The sequence below is a fragment of the Eptesicus fuscus genome, chromosome 21, assembly GCF_027574615.1.
Source record: "Eptesicus fuscus isolate TK198812 chromosome 21, DD_ASM_mEF_20220401, whole genome shotgun sequence".
Classification (NCBI taxonomy): Eukaryota; Metazoa; Chordata; class Mammalia; order Chiroptera; family Vespertilionidae; genus Eptesicus; species Eptesicus fuscus.
This window is the reverse complement of record NC_072493.1, coordinates 27,327,862-27,349,604: the sequence shown is the minus strand read 5'-3', so window position 1 is coordinate 27,349,604 and position 21,743 is coordinate 27,327,862. Positions and strand designations below refer to the sequence as shown.

Below are 21,743 nucleotides of genomic sequence, written 5' to 3'. Positions count from 1 at the left end.
CGTACACATTGCACGACACAAAGAGAACCTACCCTGCGGGAGGTGTCCTGGGCCGTCAGCCCCGCACTGCTGGCTTCTGTCAGGCGTCCGAGGGGGAGGAGTGGCCTGAACCCAGCAACATGCTGGGCCGGTGCAGGGTCAGCGCCTGGGGGAGCCTCTGGACCTCCCCACCCGTCTCCTCTCCCCTCCCTGGCCCCAGGGCAGGCCCTCCGCCCCCATCTTCAGCCGCAGGTGTGGCTCCTCACTGCAGAGCTGGTCTGGGTCGGAAGGGAGCTATGGAGCAAACGATCCGCTTGGCTTGTAGGCCCTTCAGGTCCAGCCAGTGGAGGAAAGGGCTCTCCCCATTGGAGCGTGGGCCAGGGGCAAGGCTGTGTGGCAGTTCGGGGCACTCATCGCCTTGGGCATCTCCCACATTCCCTGTGCCCTGGTCGCGGACCAGCCTGAGTCCACCTCCATGTCCAGAGGATGCCACCGGAAATCCCTTTTGGGGCTCTCTGTGTGCTACCCTCACCCCATGTCTTTGATCCTGGTGCCCCAAAGCAGGGATGTCTGGGCCTCAGCCCCCTGAATTGAGTTGTGTACCCCAGAAATATTAAGTTCTATCCCTGGAACCTGTGAATGTGACCTTATTTGGAAACAGGATCTTTGCAGACCATAATTAAGTAACTTAAGATGAATTAGGGTGGCCCTAATCCCATGACAGCATCCTTACAAGAGGAGGAAAATTTGGACACAGACACAGAGGGAAGGAGGCCATGTAGAGAGGAAAGCAGAGATAGAGGGATGCGTCTACAAGCCAAGGATTGCTGGCAACCCCTGGAGCTGGAAGAGGCAGGAAGGATCCTCCCCTGGAGCCTTCAGAGGGAGCGTGGCCCTGCCCACACCTTGACCTCTGGACTCTGAGAGAATAAATGCCTGCTGTTTCAAGCCACCAGCCTGTGGTCATTTGTTAGGGCAGCCCCGGAGACTGAAGCATGGACCAGAGACCAGAGACCAGAGACCCTCAGACAAGCAGAAGCCCCAATGAGCACCTGAGAAGGCAGAGGTACCAGTTTCTCCAGCATCTTTATGATGGGATTACATCGGTCGCATGCGGGGACCAGGGAGCCGCACCAGGGTGGCCCAGGGAAGCCCCCCGCCTGCCCAGGGTGGCCGCCCCTCATAGGAGCTCCAAGACGGCTGCCACCGTGCTCTGCCCAAAGATGAAGGTGCCGATGAGCACGGACACTACTCCCCAGACCTCCAAGCAGCACCTGCCAAGTCAACAAATCCACGTCAGCACGCATGCCTCGCGAGTTTTGCATAGACAAGCCAAGCACACAGAGAAAACATTTTTTGAAGCCCAGTAGAGTCATCGATTTGGAAAAAAAAAAGTCCGGGTATCCCTCCCCTGCCTGTAGGGATGGGTTCCTGAAACAACAGGAAAGAAAGAACCTGAGTCAATTAAAAAACCTCCACCTGTCCTCTCATAACCTCAGTCCTGTTCAGTTTTTTATCAAAGCCAAAGAAATAGGAAGAGAGAGACACTAGTCTCAAACTCCCTGCCCATCCCTGTTCCTTTTGGGGTGGGAGGGGCGAAGCCCCCAGAAATAAGGGAGACGAAGAAAGCCCCATGTCACACAGGATTGGAACAGTGGCGAGGGGACGAGCGTGCAGGAGGCAGAGGTGGCTAGAACTGGCCGCCACCAAGGCCACATCTCGAGCTTCATGATGTAACCAAAAGAGAGGGCGCAGCAATGAGATGAGAACGATGATAATAAGATCTCCACACAATGGCAGGGCCGCCAGAGAGATTTCTGGCCCCATTAACAAAGGCCACGAGGACCCGTTGTCATGGAAAGACCATCTCTAGTCAAGCAGCATCTCAGAACGGCAATTTGGTGCCATAAACATCCACCCGTCAGAGCGGGAGAGCGAGGTGATGGTGACGGGGCCGCAGCGCTCTCAGAGCAGCTCTGATGGATCAGAAGGCCCTAAAGCGGTTCCAGAATTAACAATACCGTGAAAGCCCATCACTCAACTATTGTGAGCAGCAGGACTTCAAAGGGCGTTACCCGGAAGGGCCGTGCGGGGGCCACCAGACCATCGGGCCAGCCCTAAGCCCAGGCAGGTGTAGGCACATCCAGAAAAACCCTTCTCCACCCAGAAGGAAACAAGCCGAGCTAGGCTTTGGGACAGCCAAGCTTGGGGAGTGGGAGACAGAGCCCCGGCCTGCAGGTGGGACCCAAGGCCATGGCTGCTAGGACTTATGAGCATCTGAACTGGGCTGAATGGTCCCCAAATTCACATCTACCTGGAACCTGTGAATGTGACCTAGGGTCTTTGTCAGGAAGACCCCGAGTCCACATAAAGCTCCAACCACAGACCACAACCCTCAGAGCCGAAGGGAAAGATAACAGGCCATGTGCTGCTGGCCTGGGTTCGAGTCCTGGCTCAGACTCCCTCTCCCTGTGTGCACACGGCCCTACCCCCATGGCCAACAGTTTTCTCATCTGCAAGACGAGGGGTCTCCCTGGCCCCTGCAGCACTCACATTCTCCTCACTCGGGGCCCTTCCAATGCCCACGTTGCACCCTCACTGGGGGACACTTACTTGACTCGTGGTCCTATGGGCTCGGTGCCGATGGCACAGATGAGGCACAGACCTGCAAAGGAGACAGGGTCCCCGGCTCTTCATTATGGAAACTAAAGCGGCCCTGAGCTATCAGAGCTCGGCCAACACCCAGTAGGGACCCGAGAGGCCAGCTAAACCGTTGCTCAAGGCCCCCTGGCTCACCCTGCTCGGGGCGAGGGGCACAGTGCAGTGGCTGAGGACTGCTGTGCGTCCCAGCTCAACATCTCCCTGAAACCTGGGCCCCTGAGCCTCAGTCTCACAGATGACACTGACGCACAGCTGCGTGCCAGGGTCTCTGTGAGATGTTCAGGGCCACACTCGGGCTGACACCTGGGATGAGTTCAACATCTGGCAGCTTTTCCTTCCTTTCTCTCCTCCCCCTGCCTCACCCCCCCTCCCCCGCTCCAAATAATTCTGCTGGGATTTGAAGCCAGACAGCTCTGCCTAAAGCTCCATGGCATGTCCCCATCCCAAATCTATCCCTGCCAGTCCTTCCCAGCACGAGCTAATGGCACCACCCAGGTCATGGGCACCGAGGCCGACGCGTATATCTTTCAGACCCCAAATGAGCATGCCTGCGGCAGCAGCTGGACCAGGAGGCCAAGGGGGCGTGCTGACCGCAGCACTGTCATGTGAAAGCGCTTCCCAGAGCCGGGGCAGCCGGGCTGGGTTTCCGCCTGAGACCGCAGCCCCTCCAGGGCTCCTCCTCGTAGGCAGAAGGGCTTTAAGGGCGATGCACGTGTGGCCTGGAGGCCTTGGCCTCCACGGCTCCCCCTCAGGACATTTCGACATTCACTAACATTGGGAAAGTTTCCTACGACACTGTCAGAAACTGCCTTCCAGGTCGGGGGATAAGGTGGGACAAAGATTTCATGGGTGCCTTTGGACCTTATGAATGTCATGTAATTGAAGACATTTTTAAGAAATAAAGTCCTGCAGCGAGTGGCAGCAGTGGGAGGTGGACTTGGGCCTGCTACACGCTCGCCATGCCACGGGGAGGCCCCCAGGCCTCGGTCCCCATCTGCAGGTGGGAGTAACGGAGCCCCCGTCAGGAGGTCAGGAGTGTCAAGGGCACAGAGGTGTTTCATGAGGGAAGGTCTATAAAGCCACCAGCCTGTGCCTGGCCAGGAAACCAGGCTGGGAACCATCCTGTCTACACAGGGCTCCTGCCTCCAGACCCCTGACCCCCAACACAGGAACTCCCTGCTGAGAGGAGCGGGGGGGGGGGGGGGGGGGGGCCGGGGAGAGACAACAAGCAGCACCGAGAAGAGGCACCTCACCTGGGAAGATGAAGATGAAGAAGGAACTGATGCCGCCGATGATGCCGATGATCTCGCTGAGGTCCGGCAGGAACAGGGCCATGGCGAGCGTCACGGTGACCCACAGGACGGTCAGCAGCCCCGAGGGGTTGGCCAGGGCCCTGGGCCCACACGCCTGGCAACAGCTCCTCCTCCAGAAATCCTGCATCACCGACCTGGAGGCCACGCCAGCACAGGCACACAGGGCTCCGGGCTCCAGCCCTCTCACCTGCCTGCCTCCGGGCGCCCTAGAGGCCCACCCCATGCATGCCCTGCACACCTGGCCGGGCTCCGGTTCCACACCAGGCGCGACTATTCCCCAGGCACCGCGCCAGCCCTCGGGCGGTCAGTCCGTGTCAGGCAGCCGGCAGCGAGGGGCCACAGTGGGTGGTTAAGGGCCGCTGGAGACCAGGCTCCAGTGCTGACGCTGCTCCCGGGTGATGCTGGGCCAGTGACCTAATTACCTGACCCGTTTACTCCTCTAAGAAGCAGAGATGGCGGCCGTCCCACAACACACTGGCTAGCAGTGCACGGCACGTCTAAACCATGATCGGTATCCGTGCCCTGCGCTGAACACACCCACCCCGAGCCGCTCACCTCCCCAGGAAGAGCACAATGGGGTAGACGGTCACAATGGAGACGGCGAAGAGGACTCGGGCCACGATGATGACCCCGTCGTCACCCGGGTAGGACATCAGGATGTCGGCGGAGACTTCAGTCCCGAAGGTCAGGAAGCCATAAACGCCTGGGAGGGAGGGAGGTGGGGCAGGGAGCTGATTGGAAAAGGCTCGGCCCCTCCCAACTCTGACACACCCACCGGCTTCTACCAGCTGTAAGGCTTCTCCTAGGAGCCCACAGAAGGTTCTGGAAGAGTTCTCTGTTCTGCCATTTCCCAAGGTGTTCCCATCCTCAGCCTATGGGAGACTCTGTTCCTCCGACTCAACACTCCCTCTGGGCAAAACTACTGCGAACCCTTCTTCCAAATAGCCCACCAGGGGCCTGGCCATGGAGTGGGCACTGCAGGGGCACACAGCGCTCTGAAAACGGTATCAGTGCCTTTCATGCCCCTCATCCCACTCCGACAGCACCTACAGAAAGCCGCTGGCAGTGCGCCCATTTTCCTGATGGGGAAGACCAAGACCCCAGGTGTCAACAATCGCCAGAATCACACAGACAGCACAGAACTGGGTACAGGGCACCAGGCCCCTTGCTTGCAACCCAATGCTGCCTCTCTCAGCCTAGTCACCTGCCCTGCCCTGAGACACCCATCTCTGGCCGAGAGCTATGGCTCCCTTTAATCTCATGATCCTACTGACACTCGACCTGAGCCATCTGGATGTGACTCTCAGTGGCCAGGCCATGGCCCTCCTACGCAGGGGACACAGCCTGACGGGGACCTCCCCTGCTTGGGGAGAGGTCGCCCAGCAAGTTTTTTGAAACCATGGTGCCCAAGGCTTCCCAAGTCAGAGGCCCCAACAGGCAGACGAAAAAGCCAGCCTCTGGGCTGGAGGAAGGCGCCCAGAAGCCAGCCTGAGCCTGGACCTGGGCTGTGCCGTGGGCATGCAGTGACCTTGGGCAAATCACAGCCCCTCTCTGAGCCACACTGCCGCCACCTTTGAAGACCCTTCTGTGTACAGCACAGGTTTGTGAGCACCCGAATCCATCGAATCCATGAGAGCACTTTGCAAACTGCTACCCAGATGTAATGCGATGATACCATTGTTATCACTGTCCCATCAGGCAGCAGCAGGCAGGGGCACAGAGCAGGGAGGGGCCCTGGAGACAGCCGGGCCAGGGTTAGGGTCACAGATTTGCCACCTTGTTTGGAGACCTTGGCCAACCCATGACCCTGCAGGCCCTGGACCTTCTGAGCCTCAGTTTGCTCATCTATGAAATGGGGACTTTCCTAGGGGGTGTTAAGGATTAAATGAGAGAAGGCACCCAAACTGCATAGTGCCGTGCTTTGCACACTGTAAGCTCTCTATAAATACTCGTCGTTATTCCCATTTCTCCTGCCAGTCCCTACCCGGGTGCCCCAGGCAGGGCCTTACCTGTCAGCGAGTAGACAAGGCAGCAGGCCAGCAAGGACAGCACGGAGACCAGGGCCCAGTGGGACAGGCTCTGGTTGCGCATGCTGCAGTAGATGGAGACAGCAGCTTCGTGACACTAGGAGACAGGCGGGCGCAGTGGGTAGCCGGGCATTGGACTCACCCGGAACAACCTCAAAAGTGTCAGTGTCCCAAAATACAGGAAACCACCCAATGTCCACCAGCAGTAAGAGGCTTAAGTAAATCACTAGATATTCATTTGGTGGAATATTATATGGCAATGAAAAAGGATCAAAAGAAATTTCAATCGTTGTACTGTTGATGTTTGGCTCTGTTGACTAATGAGTTTGCTGACCACTTCACTATGCACCTCAACAAGAAAGGACCTCACAGCTTTGATGTTTTTGCAAAGGAAGCCAGACACGAAAGAACACTTTCCTGTACGTGAAGTTCGAAGTACAAGCCAAACAAGCCCAAACAGGGGCCCCCCTGGGCATTGTAGGATATTGAGCAGCATCCCTGGCCTGGACCCACTAGATGCCAGGAACATCTGCCCCCAGTGTTACAACCAAAAATGTCTGCAGACAGTGCCAAATTTCCACTGGGGGCGGGGCCCAATCACCCCCGCTGAGAACCGCCACTGATGGCGACACAGGCAGAGCAGTGGTGTGGGTGGGGTGGGTGTCACTCGGTGGAAAATGTCTCGAGGGAGCCTTCCATAGGAGCTGGCAGTGTTCTCTATCCTGCCTGGGGTGGTGGCTGCACGGGAGCACACATACGTATGACTCGCATATTTCATAGTATGACTATGGCGTCATAAATGTAATCTAAAGTCCATCTAGCCCATGCCAAGAGCCCACCTGTGCCGGGGACGCTGTTTCCCGGGGGCAGTCCTGGGCAGGGGTGTCTTACAGGCAGCTGGGAGGCCCTGACGCGCAGGCAGGGCTGAGAGGCGCCGCTGTATCTGGATGTGCCCTGTGGGTTTGGGACCTTCCCAGGCTCCTGGGTCAGGGTTCCCACTGTCACGTCACACGCTCACTCACTTCTGATCAAAACCAAACGTGCTGATCTACTCCTGCCCACTCTCCAGGCTCGGGCCCACCCCTCCCACTCACTGAGCTAGGCCCACCTGTCCTGCGCGGCCACAGGGCCTTTTCTCCAGCCGTTTCCTCTCCCTGGGGTTCTCTCCTGGCCTGGCAGCTCCTTCTCATGCCTTAGGCAAGCCTCCCAGGCAGTTCAAGTTCCTCTCTCACGTGTTCCCACACAACCACCCCGGCCAAGTTCCTCTCCCCACCACCCCACGTGAGCAACTTGGGGTTTTCTTGTTCAGCATCTACCATCAGCTCCCTGACATCAAGGACCACATCTGTCTTGCTCAAGCCAAGCAGGGAGCCTAGTCCACCGCTGAGGAATGCTCCAGGGGTTACTCGCTTACCCATCCCTTTATGTAACCCACCCGGCAACAGGGAGGCTGCCCCTACCCAGCCCAAGCTCTCCGGGACTCTAATCTTACAGTCTGACTCAGTGCAAGTCTGGGTACCACATAAACTAGCCCAACATGGTCCCCAGTGAGCTCACATGGACCTTCTAGGACAGACTAGCCTCGGGGCACCAGTGCATCTTCGGCTTTCTTTCCTGGGACTTCTCTGGCCTCACAGGAGCCCTGAATCCCTGGGGACCCTCAACCGCGGGGCAGGGAACTCCGTGGATCAATGCTCCCCCTGCCTGTCTCCCAAACTCAGAAATGGGGAAAATGCTTGGCGGGGTCTGGATGAGCCCTGCCCTTCTTTCTCTGTTTGTCCTAAGATTCCTGGGTCACGTTTCTCTTGGTTTCATAGGGAAGCTACAACAGGTCCCCCCCCCCGGGATGGGGAGGGGAGGCTGCCCTGCTGGAACAACCTGTGGGAGACAGGATGCAGGGCAGAGGCGCCCACGCTGGCTAAGAAGTGGAAACTGCCGGGTGTGCACGGGTGAGGAATGGATAAGCAAACGGTGGAATATGCCTCAGCCATAGAAAGGAACAGAGCACTGACACATCCACCAGGTGGACACGATGCTGTGAGAGCTGTCACAAAGGACCAGCGTCGTGGGATTCCATTTACGTGAACCGTCCACAGCAGGCAGGCAGAGACAGCAAGGAGACTCACGGTTGCAGGAGCTGAGGGAGGGATGGGGGTGTGTGTGTGTGACTGGTAACAGGTTCAGGGTTCTTGGGGAGATGAAATGGTCTAAAATCGACTGTGGTGATGGTCGCACAGCTCTGTGAACACACCACACCCCTGGATCTTACACTTCAGGTGGGTGAAATGCATGCTACGTAAGTTCTATCTCAAGAAAGCTATTGTTTGAAAAACAGCAATAGAGAAGTCCCCAGTGCGGTCGGGATGGCAGGAGCTGAGCCCGCACCCACTCTGCTCCCGCAGGCCCCTCTTACCAGCTCCCTGCAGCTGGTGGTGGGGCTGCTAAATGTGGGGGTGGTGTTCGAACCAGGCCAGGGCTCCTGAGGACAAGGAGCACGGCCCTCCAGTCTTGCCCCCTCTCTTCCTATTTCCTGCCCTCATCCACACAGACTCTCCCAGCCAGACCCTGACAGCCCCTGGCCTCTGGCCTCAGCCCCACCCACACCCTGCAATTCACATCTTTTCCCAAATCTCCATCCAGCATCCCTGTCCCTGGAAACCTCAGCCAGGCCTCGGTTGCTAGGAGAATGGAAGGAGGGCGCTGAGGCAAAGGTGAGGGGGGCACCCCCAGGAAGCATCTGAAAAGCAGCCCCCAGTGGGAGCCTGCCACACCATATGGCGCTCAGACACCAGAGAGAGGGCGTTAAACCACATCCAGACTAACAGCTGACAGCAACATCACTGCTCTAGATCTTTCAAAATATTGGGCGTGCAAGGAAAAATGTGAGAATTTCTTATAAATGGCTTGCTAAGCTCCAGAAGTGATACCATCAACTCATTTATGAGAAAGAGAAATGGAAATGTTTCAAGATTTTTTTCAAAAATGTTTCTCAAAGAAAATGCAAGATGAAGAACAGCAACAGGAGCCAGTTGGAGGCTGAGGGAAGAAACACGCAGGGTAGGAAGCTGAGATGTTGTCACTCCTGAAACACCTCCCCTGCCAACTCGACTTGGCTTTGGGGTGGTTTTGCTGTTGGTGTGGTGGGTAGGTTGTTAGGAGAGAGGCAAATCTTTCCTAAAATAAACACTGAAGAATGGAGTCAGCTGCCACCTGCTAGGAGCCTGGAAAACCCAGAAGGCAGGGAGCAGAGCCCATGCTCTCCGCCGTACCCTCCGGCACCCCAGGGACCCCACCTAGCAGAGCCCTTTACAGCCCTGCAGCCCCACCAGGCATGGTCTCCCCCTCCCCCCTCTCTCCTCTCCCCCTCACCTGTGCTGTCCCCTCTAGCTGGACCGCCCTCCCCTTCACCTGGCGCCTCCCACACATTCTTCCAAGATGCCTTTCAGACATCAGTGCCTGAAAGAGGGTGTCTCTGGCCCTGCCTGCCCAGGGCTGTCAGAAGCCCCTCAGCTGTACTGCACACAGAGCCCACCCTCAGTGCATGACTCTGTCAGACATTCTGCCCTGTACCTCCATCACACAGCCCCCTGCACACCTTCCAGCCCCCGGCCTCCATGCCTCCAGAGGCAGGATGCTTCCTCGCCGAGGCCCCTGGGACAGAGATCTGCTGAGGACATGGCCAACTCTGGGTGTCCTGGCGTGGCGACAGTCCTGCGAGGGTTTTACAGACGGAGGGACAGGTGCTCAATTCCCACTCTGCTGCTGCTGCTGGCTGCCAGTGGGGGCCGGGTGCCCCAGTTCAACAGCAAGTCACACCTCACTGAACCCAGATTCCAACACACAAGCAGTCTCTGGAAGACAGCCCATCACATCCTGGAACAAGCCTTCACCCCTCTCTCCTGCCAGGGAGGCCACGCTCTCCTACGGGAGCAGGGAGTCACCACAGCCTGCCAACGCTACGCTCGCCAACACAGAGCTGAGCTTACCTGAAATCCAAAGCAGATGGTGGGGAAGACACTAAACACAGAGGTCCAGGAGGAAGGACTGCAAACAGACAAGAACAGGTGTTTATTACAAAAAGCTACCTTCACAGCCACGTTCAACTTGAAGATGAGTTTTAAAGACCAGAAAGGTGTTCACTGAGCATGACTGTAAAATGCATTTTTAATTATTGCGTCCACTCCCAGGTCTGGGAGATGGAAAGAGAGGCATGCTCTGTGTTGCACTTTCTAATTACATGTGAGCTGACATTTTGGTAACTTGATGTTCTCTGGGCCGGCAGAACTTGGAAAGGGCATGCTGAGCAGGAACTCCCAGCCTCCCTCTGAGGCTGCCTGTTCCCACGAGGTTAGGGCTGGGGAGCACAGGCAGCCTCCATCAAACAGACCCCAACAGTGCAGGGATGGTTTGACCTCCATCAAACAGACCCCAACAGTGCAGGGATGGTTTGACCTCCAACAAAAAGACCCCAACAGTGCAGGGATGGTTTGACCTCCATCAAACAGACTCCAACGGTGCAGGGATATTGACTTCTGCCCAAGTTCCAAAAAGGACAGAGGTGTGCATGGGCAGAATTTTCAGGATGGTGACCCTCAAGCTTCCTCTGGCAAGCAGCTCTACATGCCAGCATCCAGCACCTTTAGGAACATATAGTGAAGTGGGGTGTAAATAACACCTGCTGCAGAATCAGGGTTTCCTGGTTGTGCCAGAATAATGGCCCCCAAAGAGGCCCATGTCCGAATCCCAGCAACCTGGGAATAAGTGAGCTGACAGGTGTGAGTAAGGGAAGGACTCAGGTGGGAGGTGATCCTGGTTATCTAGGCCCAAGGTGTCACACGAATCCCTGCGATGAGAACCTTTCCTGGGGGTGGGCAGAGGGGGCTATGACTACGGAGATAGGGTCAGAGAGAAGGAATGCTGCTGGCTTTAAAGACAGAGGCAGGGCCATGAGCCACGGAGAGTGAGTGTCCCCTAGAAGCTAGGAAAGGCCAGGAAACAGATTCTCGCCCAGAGCCTCCAAGAGGAACGCAGCCCTGCCAACACCTGAACTTTAGCCCCGTGAGGCCCATTTTGGACTTCTGACCTCCAGAGATGAGAGAGAGTAAATCTGTGCTGTTTAAGCCCCCAGGGTGGTGGTAGTTTGTTACAGAAGCCACAGGACACTTGCTCAGTGGTGACTCCTGCTCTGCGCTGCACACGGCTGACTTAACTCTGAAGGCTGCTCATGGCGGCTCCCCACCAGGCCGGGCTTCCCACACTTTCCTCAACACTTTCCTCAACTGCCAGGCTTCCTGTTCACCACCAGAGTGCCCATGTAGGCACGGCCCCATCTGCCTGCCTGCATCCCCTGGGCCCACATGTGCAGGCCCCAAGAAAGAGACAGTCTGAGCTCTAGCCTGAGTCCCCAGAGCACAGGACCTCCCCACCCCCTGATTCGAGGCTGCAGATTAGCAGTGAGCCTGGCCCTCTCCTCATTGGTTCTTCCTTCTCTAAGAGATGTCCATCAGCATAAAACAGGGGCTGGGGCCTCTGTCCCTTATAGCTCATGCCCATTCCTCTCCTCCCCTCCTCAGAAGAACTCTTTCCTGCCTCCTTCCTTCTCTCCTGAACCCAATCCACCTGGGCCTTCACTCCCTCTCCTGCCCTGACCAAGTAATGCCACCAGCAGCCTCCAAATCGATGTCCAGGGCTCAGTCTATTGTAACCAGGAGCAACATTTAGCAATGATCATACCAACTTCCTGAAATTTTGTCCACTGACACCTGCGACACACCTACTATTATCCTCTATCCTGGTTGAATACTGCCCCCCCCCCCCCCCAATTTACATCCTCTGGGAACCTCAGAGTGATGCCTCATTTGGAAATAGGTCTCTGTAGATGTAATTAGTTAAATTAAGATGAGGTCACAGAGGAGTAGGTTGGGAGCTAATGCAATGACAGGTGTTATAGGAAGGGAAACAGATACCCAGGGAGAGGCCGCGTGACGATGGAGGCAGAGACTGGAGCGACACGTCCAGCTTTCAGCCGAGGACCACTGTCTACCCCAGGAGCTGGACGAGGCCGGCAGGGCCCTCCCCTGGAGCCTCCAGAGGAAGCCTGGCCTGCCCCACCTTGATTTTGGACTTCTGGCTTCCAGAACTGAGAGAGGACAAACTGATTTTGTGTTAAGCCATCAGGTTTGTGGTCATTTGTCACAGCAGCTCCAGAAAGCTAACACATCTGACTCCCCACCCCTCCGCAGCTCCTCCCCCCTCCTCCCCCCCCCCTGCCGACCTCCCATGCTGGACAGAGCATGTGGGTTCTGAGTGTACCACCTTCCCAGCTCCGGACCTTAAATGCCATCTCTGGGCTGACACCAGCCACATTGCTCCCTCCAGCCCAGCCTCTCTCTCCCTGAACTCCAGACGCAGGTCTGACAAGCTACCTGTACCTTCACTTAGGCATTCAAACCGACTCCAACCTCACACCTCCTGCCTCTCCCCCAGCCACCGGCTCCTCTCTCCTCCTCTGTCCTATGATACAGCACCGCCACCTTCCCGGTGCTCAGGCCAAAGCTCAGAGCCACCCTGGACTCCTCTCTCTCATGCTCCACTTCCAAGCTGTCAGCCAGGAGGGGCCACATAATTTGCGGGGCCCAGTGCGAAATTAACATGGAGGACCCTTGTTTAACAATGATTAAGAACGTTGGGATGGTGGCAGCAGGGCATTAAACCAAGTGCAAGGCCCTTCTGAGCGCAGCCCTGGGTAACTTCATAGGTCACATGCCTACGGAGCTGGCCTGTCACCCGAAGATCCGATTTCAAGCCCCTGCTGTGCTCACACCCTGAAGCAGCTGCCAGCAAAACCCTTCCTCAGTGAGGCTCCTATCCCCACAGGACACCCGCCCCCGCTCCTGGCCTTGCTCAGGCTGGTGGGGTCACACTGGCCTCTGTCACCCTGCTCCCTCTGCCCAGGCATCGGCATCTCGCTGGCCAGTTCCACTGGCTCCAGGCTGTGGGGACACCGCTGCGAAAGCCCAGGAGCCCCAGGGTGGAGCGGGCTTAGAGCTGTGTTCCTTGGCCTGCCCCTGGTTCTTACTAACCACAGCGTGTCCATTCTGGAGGGGAAAGGGGCCTTCGCTGGGACCTCAGGCATCAGAGACACCAAGGATTTCGCTGAGAGGAGCGGGGCTCTGTGCAAACAGTGGGGGAGAGGTGTCCTTCCTGCAGGATCCCCTGCAGCACCCCGGGAAGCCATGGGAGGCCATGCCCTCAGACTCACCTCGGCGCAGGACGGGGCTCACGAGCAAGGCCCTGGGGCCCCAGGTAGTACTGTGCCACGATGACCAGGGCCAGGTAGCAGGCGGCCAGGGTGCCTAGGAAGCTAACACACAGACGATGCATGACCACCAACACGGTGGGGTCTGAATGCGGCTCTGCCCACACGGGCAAGGTGCCAGGCAGTTCTCACGGCTCTGCACCTTGGATCCCTCATCTGCACGGTGGGGATGGTGGAAGATCTTTCAGGCAGGAGTGTGCCAGGCCCAGGGTCAGATTGGGCCAGCTCCTAACTGGCCGCACCTGCGAGGCTGTGATGACCACCGGCACCCTGTCCCTCCAACAGCCACACAGGCCCGGAAGTGGCATCTAAGTCAGGACACTGGCTATGGGGAGGAGGACCCCTGACTCAGTTGGGCGTGACAAGAGACTGGAGGGCTGGGGCACCTAGGGGCTCTAGTCCCCTACCCACTGTCTCTGTTTCCAAGGTAAGACGTCCATTGTTGCTCTGAACACAACAGGGAAACACAAGTTGCAAATTTGCATGAAAACTTTTGCCAGACTTTTTTTTTTCTTCAAAAATATACATAAGGCCACAGACCACAAAATGAAAAACAGTAAGTGTCTGTCTCTGTGCCTGTGTGTACGCATGCGTGGGCATATGAAGTCTGTAATAGTGAAATAAAACAGCAGCAGCAGGTTATGCCATTATGGTAGTTTTGTCTTCTGCTTCTCTATATTTCCTATCACACACATATGTTACTTGCGTAATTTTTAATGTTTTCCCCCTTCTCCAAATGGGAAGGCCAATGCTAACAGCTCCCCTAGCAGAGGCGGACAGAGCCCCCACAAATACCAACACCAACCACAATGGGGGACCAGTCAAAGCCGCTGCCCTGCCAGGAAGCCTGCAGCTCCGTACCTCGTGACTTTCTGGAACCCGATCTCCCTCGGGGCGGACAGGGGCAGGATGACCAGCATGGAGAGCAGGGTCAAGGTGAAGCGCTGGTCAGCATACCACGGCGGCAGGGTGGGTGGCGCACTGGGCAGGAGGAAGTCACACACTGGTGGGAAGGCGGGAGGAAGGGGGGGCCGCAGTGAGCCTGTGGCTCTCACCCAGCAGTCAGAGCCCTGCCCCGAGCTCCCAGCTCTCCATCCCTGGCAGGGGTTGCCATGGGCACTGTCAGCCCTGTGAGTCTAAAGGGATGGCATAAGCGTGATGGGGACCCCATCATGTGCCACCACGAAAGAAAGATCTGGCTGCAGAAACTCATTCGACAGATGCTCACTGGGCTCCTACCAGCCAGGCACTGCTCCCCGTGCTGGAATCCAGCCACAAGTGAGACAAATGACCTGCCCTGAGGCACCTGGGCCCTTATGTTCTTGTAACAGAACCTTTTGTTTCTGCTCAGGAGCTCAGTGGGTGTGTGGGTTTAGCAGGGGCCAGGGTGGCTTTTTGGTGCTGGGCAAAGCCATGTTCTCTGTCACTGCTGCACAACAAGCTACCCCAACATGGCCTGGCGTGTCCACTTGATTATCTGCCATGAGCAGGATGTGAAGAATGAGCTGGCTACTTCTGCTCCATGTGCAACCCATGGGGGTCACTTGCAGGTATTTGGCTGGTGGGAGGGCTGGTCTGGAGGGTTCTCTATGGCTCTCCCCACATCAGGTGCCTGGTGGGGACACCTGGGCTCAGCTGGGCCTTCCCTGCAGTTTTGGGGCCTCTCCACATGGACCCCCTAGTCCATGGCAACTGGGAGACCCAGGGAGAAATTGCCCATCCTTTTAAAGGCCAGACCTGGAATTGGCATGGTGCCACATCTGCCATCCTCTACTGGGCCAAGACGCCACAGAGCCCACCCTGATTCAGGGAGGGGGCACAGACCCCACCCACCTCTCAGTGGAGGGAACACTAAGAACCTGGGACTGTTTTATTCCACCACATACGATGGAGAATTTGTAGTTGGTATCAGAGGCAAGACAGATGGGTGGGGGAGGGGAGAGCAAAGGGGAGATGGCAAGGTGGCTTGAGGCTGGAACCTGTGGGGTGAGAGGGCCCCGACAACCCCACTGGGGGTGGCTGAGAACTGACTACTCGCACTGCCCTTTCTTTGTCCTCACCAAATGCTCAATAAAGCCAGCCATGCAAACAAATAAATGCCTTATGAGAATAGCTTACTTCTACTGAAATGACGCAAGGGGACGGTTCCACATCGAGGTCACTGTACAGAGATGCCCATGCAGGAGGGGGAGGCAGGTTTTCTGGGCCAGAGATGCCAAGGGAATGCATGCACCAAAGCTGCAGAGATCTGGGTGTGTGTCAGAGCCCGCGTGGGCGAGCCCTTCCACTCCACTGATCTCCTGCAGCCGGAACCCAGCTCTGACACCATGGATACTGACTCCTGCCTGAACCCGCACGTCCTGGGTCATTCCTTGATGCCCTCAGTACCAGTCACTTAGAGTCAACTCATCTGTACCCAATACATTCAGTGACTTCCCCAACCTCTAGGTAGTCCTCCTCCTGAGAAGCCTGGACTTGCTCCAGAAAGACTCCCCCCTCAAATACCTAACCAGAAACACACACACAATGCCTCTTCTCTCCAGTCAAAACCTCCCCCGGCCCCAGAACCAAGTGGCCAGTATCTAATCAACTCTAATCACTCTGGGCTCTACAGCTGAGCCTGCACGCAGCTTCAGAATTTTTCTCACACGGCAGTACGGCTGGTGACCTGGGGTGAAACTGATGTGGCCTCGACTTGCCACTTGGAAGCAGGGCATTTTGTACCCATTTACCCACCGCAGGCTCAGATCTACCAACCTCAATGCTTTCTGGGTAAGAGTGCAGCCCCAAACATAGAAGCCTCTAAACTCAGCACCCCAGAGGCAGGGGCCTTTTTATTCACGGTTAAAGTGACAGAGAGAACAGACCAAAGAAACATCAAAACGTCGGAGCGAAATCTAACCATATCAATAATTACATTCCAATTAGAAGTCTGTCTGAGATGTCAAGATGATTAAAAAAAAAAAAAAAAAAAGCAAGATCCGACCATATGCTATCTACGAGAAATGCATTGAAAAGCCCACATCACAGTTTGGTTCACAGAGCAAGAACGGGAAGAGAAATACTGCATAACCACTAATCCGAAGGCAGCTGGAGGGCCTACATTTATAGTAGAGAAGGGTGATTTAGTGACCAAGTATCACCAGAGACAAAAGCGGGTATTTCATAACAATAAAAGGGTAGTTCGTGGGTGGGTGCCTATGACGGACCTTCAAGGACCATGAGGTGAAAACTGGACAGTTAAAAATGAGAAACAGATAAAATCTTCAACTGTGATTGCAGGTTTAACACCCTCACTCAGACGAATAGAATAACTAGACCCAAAAAGTCAGCAAGGCTATGAAGACCTGTTCAAAGCTGTGGAGAACCTTGACCAGATGGAGATTTCCAGAACACTGCACCCCACACAAAATGCTCACCAACACAGAACACCTGGGGGCCCACAGATAAGTCTCAAATACCAAGAAAATGGAAATCACCAAGTGTGTTGTCTGACCATGATGCAATGAAGATAGAACCCAAAAAGGGATCTAAAAAAAGTCCCAAATAATTAGAAATCAAACCACACAACGTTAAACATCCTGTAAGTCAAAGAAATCACAGCAAATTTAACAAATGTTTTGAATGGAACAAAAATGAAACTAGAACATATCAAAATTGATGGGGATGCAACTAAAGCTGTGCTTAGAGGGAAATTGTTAATGGGGAACTAGAGGCCCAGGTGCATGGGGTTTAGTCTCCAACGTCCCAAAACTCAAGGTGTTATTGGTTCTCTCCCACAGGGGCTTCTTTGCAGTGGACCCCACAAGACAGCCAGCCACAGCCTGCCCCTGCCCCCCACCAGGACTCTCCTTGTGCTGGTAATTACTAATTCCAAGTCTCCCTTCTCCAGGACGTTAGGAGCTCAGGGGTGGTCTCGGTCTCTGCTGTCCCCCAGGGTCCCGCTCGGTGGCCCCGTCCTGTTCAAAACCAGGAGCCTCAGGGGGCATAAGGAGCACCGAACCCTGAGGCCACCCCACCTCCAGTGCAAGTACTTACGCTTCTCCAGCTGGTCCCCGATCACCCTGAGGAAGGCCACGGAGATCATGAGCAGGTTGACGATGAAGCAGGCCTCACACAGCTTCCCGATGGCAGGTCCACACAGCCGTCCAACCACGCCCTGGTAGGTGGCCTGGCCACTGACGGAGGCGGCATAGCCCAGGATGACCAGCCCACTGATCAGGAAGACCAAGGAGACCTGCAGAGCAGGACTGTGGGCCAGGGTGCTCCCAAAGGCCACACCCAGCCAGCTCCCTCCACGGGGCCTCCCACCTGCGGAAGTCACGCTGCCTATGGCCTGGGCCCCCCCCCCCCCCCCTGCCCTGAAACTAGAGCTGCAGGGCAGGTGGACTGTCGAGGCCTTGCTGGCCGTCAGTCTGGGATTCAGACCACTCTGCCCAGATGGACAAATGAGGTATCACAAACCCAGATGGTGCTAAAACTGCATGGGCCACATGTATACAAGGGCCATCACCTGAAGAGGCACAACAAATGCACCTCTATCAAGACACAGAACATTCTACCACCTTGATATGCCCTCCTGTCTGGTCCCAGTCACTTTATGCCCCAACCCTGTCCCCAGAAACCACTGATCTAATACTTTTCTACTTTTACGTATTTTGGTATCTGGCTTCTCCCTCAGTGTCATGCTTGTGAGATCCAGCCACACTGGCGGTCACATGTTGCTCCTGTTTTTGCCGAGTGCCACCCCTCTGCATGGATGCAGTCACAGTTGCTTCTTCCAGCCTGCTGCTGACAGGCACCTGGTGGTTAGTCTCTGGCTACTGTGAATAAAGCGCTGAGCACCCGGAACAAGGCCTTTTGAGGATGTGCGTTTTGTCTTCCTGGACATGCACCCAGGAGAATCGCTGGGTCATAGATGAGACCCGTTTTTAACGAAGAAGTTGCCAAACTGCTTTCCCAAGTGCCTGTGCCACTGGACACCCCTATTGGTGCATGGGAGCCCCACTTGCTGCATGGAGCTAAATGGTTTTGAGCCTCTGCAGGACCGATGGCTGCCTGCCCCAAACTGAACTTGGTCTCCAGGCCTCCGCACCCCTGCCGGGAACTGGGGAAGAAGAAAGCTGAGCTGGGACATCCTCAGAGAGCGCAGGGCCCTGACAAGCAGATTAATTCTGTGTTACTCCAGACGCCACCACACAGCTGCTGAGGAGGAGCATCATTTGGACTGTGGAGAGGAACTTGGAACTTCCGAGTTGGAAGGAACACGCGGCTCCCTTCGGTCCCTGAACCTTTGCCCACGCCGTTTCCTCTGCCTGGAATGCCCTCCCGCCCCCACCACTTCCCCTCACCTGGGGAATGCCTAATCTTCCCTCTCCTCTCCAAGGTCATTTCCCCCAGAAAGCCTCCCTGACACTTCACCCTAAGGTGGACTCGGCCCCCCCATCTCAGGCTCTCATAGAACTATGCCTTCTTGGGTACACTGTGCCTGCTGTGGGCTGAATGGTGGTCCCCAGAAGACAAGTCCACACCCTCACCTCCACCACCGGTGCAGGTGACTTACTGGGCAGTCTCTGCAGATGGAATTAAATAAAAAGGGATCTTTGCAGGTGTAATTAAGGACCTTGAGATGGGGTCATCCTGGACCGTCTGGGCAACCCTGAAATCCAATGACAAGTGCCTTAGACAAGACAGAAGACATAAAAAGAAGGCTCCGTGATGATGGAACAGAGGCTGGAGTGATGTGGCCACAAGCCAAGGGATGCCCGGGGCCACCAGGAGCTGGAAGAGGCAGGAAGGAGGGAGCAGAGCCCTGCTGACAGACTGCGTTCACACTTCTGTGTCCAGGATTGTGAGAGGACAAATTTCTGCTGTTCTAAGCCACTCAGTTTGTGGTCCTTGGTCTAGTAGCCCAAGGACATACGCTTACAACTGAACATATACTATAGGGCAGGGGTCCTCAAACTTTTTAAACAGGGGGCCAGTTCACTGTCCCTCAGACCGTTGGAGGGCTGGACTATAGTTTAAAAAAAAACAACTATGAACAAATTCCTATGCACACTGCTAAGTCGGCTGCTAAGCAGGTCAGGCAGCGGCGGCAAAAACACCCGGCGGGCCGGATAAATGTCCTCGGCGGGCCGCATGTGGCCCCGCGGGCCGTAGTTTGAGGACCCCTGCTACAGGGTCTCCAACATCTCTCACCCAGAGCCTCTAAGCTCTGTGAACACTGGGGCTGGGGCATTTTTTGCTCACCATTTAGTCCCCAGAGAAGTGCCTGACACATAGCAGGCACTCAGTAGACAGGCACTTGAGGATGAAGGGAAGGGGGGTGGGAGGAATGCCTCTGCCAGTGAGGCATTCCGGGAGGGACCCTGGCAGACAGCAAAGAGCCCTTATTGCTCATGCCCAGGCTCCGTCTCTGCAACTTCTGAGGGTCAGGTTCATTAAGTCTTAGTAATCCTCCAATGCTAACGGGTCATGAGAGACCTACCACTTCTCGCACCACTGACCTCCTGGTAGTGGGAATGTTTAATTGCTCCCCAAGTCCAAGTTGGCTCCTTGCAAAGGAGACAGGGTAGAAGTCTCCCAAGAGGAGGGGAGAGGCGGGGAGGGTCTGTGTGCACATTACCAGCCTGATTCCTTCGCTTGTCCAGGGTTTCAATTTATTCACGTCTTTAGACCACACTGTACAATGTGCAAGCCATACTAGCAGCCTCCACGTCACCAGGAGCTCATCAGGATGCACAGCCTCAGACCTGCACAGCCCTGCTGAGTCAGCATCTGCATTTCAGCAAGGTGCCCAGGAGTGCTGCAGGGGTGTGAGGAGTGGGGGCCACAGCTCTGCTTGCTACAGACTGGACACCTCTGTGCCCAACCACGCCCCCTACATTAACTCCTGTCTGAAAGGACAGCCTTTTGTTTTGTTTTGTTAATCTTCACCCTAGGATATTGTTTTCCATTGTTGTTTTTTTAGGGAGAGTGGAAGGGGAGGGGAGGATGGGGTGGGGGAAGAAGAGTGAGAGAGAAAGAGAGAGAGAGAGAGAAACATTGATTGGTTGCCTCATGCACCAGCCCCAACCGGGCTGGGGATAGAACCTGCAACCCAGGCACCTGCCCTTGACCGAGAATCAAACCCATGACCCTTCAGTGCGAAGTCTGGCGCTTTAACCACTGAGCCCACTGGCCAGAGCTGAAAGGCCAGCCTTTCTGTTGCACCCATCCAAACAGTTATGTTGCACCTCTCATGCACCTGGATAAGTCCTTCCATTTCCACTGGGGCACAGTGCAATGTCACCCCCCCAGAGTCTTCTAGCCACGTGCCATGTTGCTCTACCCTCTGTCATGTGACCCTCCTAGCACTACCCACCGTCTGAAATATCTTATTGATATTTCAAGTATCTTGTCTCCAGCCCTGTGGCCTACACACAGAACAGGGCCATTAAGAACAGGACCATTATCAGCTGGCTGCCATGGAAAAGCATTTGGGATACCTGTCAGAGCTTACCACGAAACACGGGCTCCTGGCAGCCAGGAAAAGAATCATTGCAAACAAAATAAAGCTGGGCTAATCAGTGGTTCTTCTCTGCTACAGCCGCTCAGCCCTGACTTCCTGGAAAGGGAGCTCAGCTGGAAGGCAGGCCCTGGAAGTGGCTGCCGGCCTCTGATACAGCAGAGGGCCTGGCCCACCTCGGGTGGGGGTGTCCCAGCCAGTCCTGGTCCTGACCTGATCTGAACGTGGACATGAGACCAGCGGGCAAGTGAGGTCAACTGGCCAGGCGATTGCTCAGAGACCGAGTGTTCTCAGCGCTTTCCCAGCGGCGATGTCAGGTTCATTGGGTCCAGGTGCTGTGCCTGGCAGAAGACTGGGCAGGTAGAGGATGTTGTGTGCCCAGGTACAGTTATCTGCTCCCCTCCTGAGCTCAGCGGGCAGAAAATCAAACCCCACAGATGTACACAGTTTCTAAGACAGGCAGCTCTGCTACTGAGGATGCTGCCTGGATCCTGCCCGGGGAGACCCCCCAAATCGCTTCCCAGGGGCTTACCAGCTCTACCAGGAAGGCGGGGACCACCCCACCGGCCTTGTGGAAGGCCCAGGGGAAGTTGAGCAGGCCGGCCCCCAGCGCAGATTTCAGGAGGATGAAGACAGCGCTCAGTGAGGACAGACCGTGGCTGGCGGTCACCGGCTTTTCCAAAAGGCCTCTGCCTCCAGGAGTCTGTCCCTCCATGGCTAGAAGCAGCACAAGGGTGGAGAGAACAGTCTTCACACTTTCCCGTCCATAGCCAGTCTCATTCTCAGTTGTCCCAGCTACCACATCTCCCTCTTCCTGCCCTCTGCTGCCCCTTTTCCTTGCTCACTCATAGGCCCATCACTTCTCCTCCTCGCTGCTTTCCACCTCCAGAAAGGTCGCCCCTGCCCCTCCCCCTCTAGCTTTCTGCCAGCTTATC

At 56.0% G+C, this 21,743-nt stretch overlaps 1 protein-coding gene across 1 annotated transcript; it reads right to left on the bottom strand.

Annotated features, from left to right (window-relative positions):
- Positions 1-1,159: 1,159 nt before the first annotated feature.
- Positions 1,160-21,523, bottom strand: SLC38A8 (solute carrier family 38 member 8). The gene is made up of 10 exons (XM_054711015.1): positions 21,341-21,523; positions 17,337-17,535; positions 14,160-14,301; positions 13,242-13,343; positions 9,967-10,024; positions 5,963-6,077; positions 4,509-4,656; positions 3,894-4,087; positions 2,593-2,644; positions 1,160-1,253 (listed from the first exon to the last, which is right to left on the bottom strand). Exons 1-10 carry the CDS (start codon positions 21,521-21,523, stop codon positions 1,160-1,162), a joined length of 1,287 nt encoding a protein of 428 aa, XP_054566990.1.
- Positions 21,524-21,743: the final 220 nt, after the last annotated feature.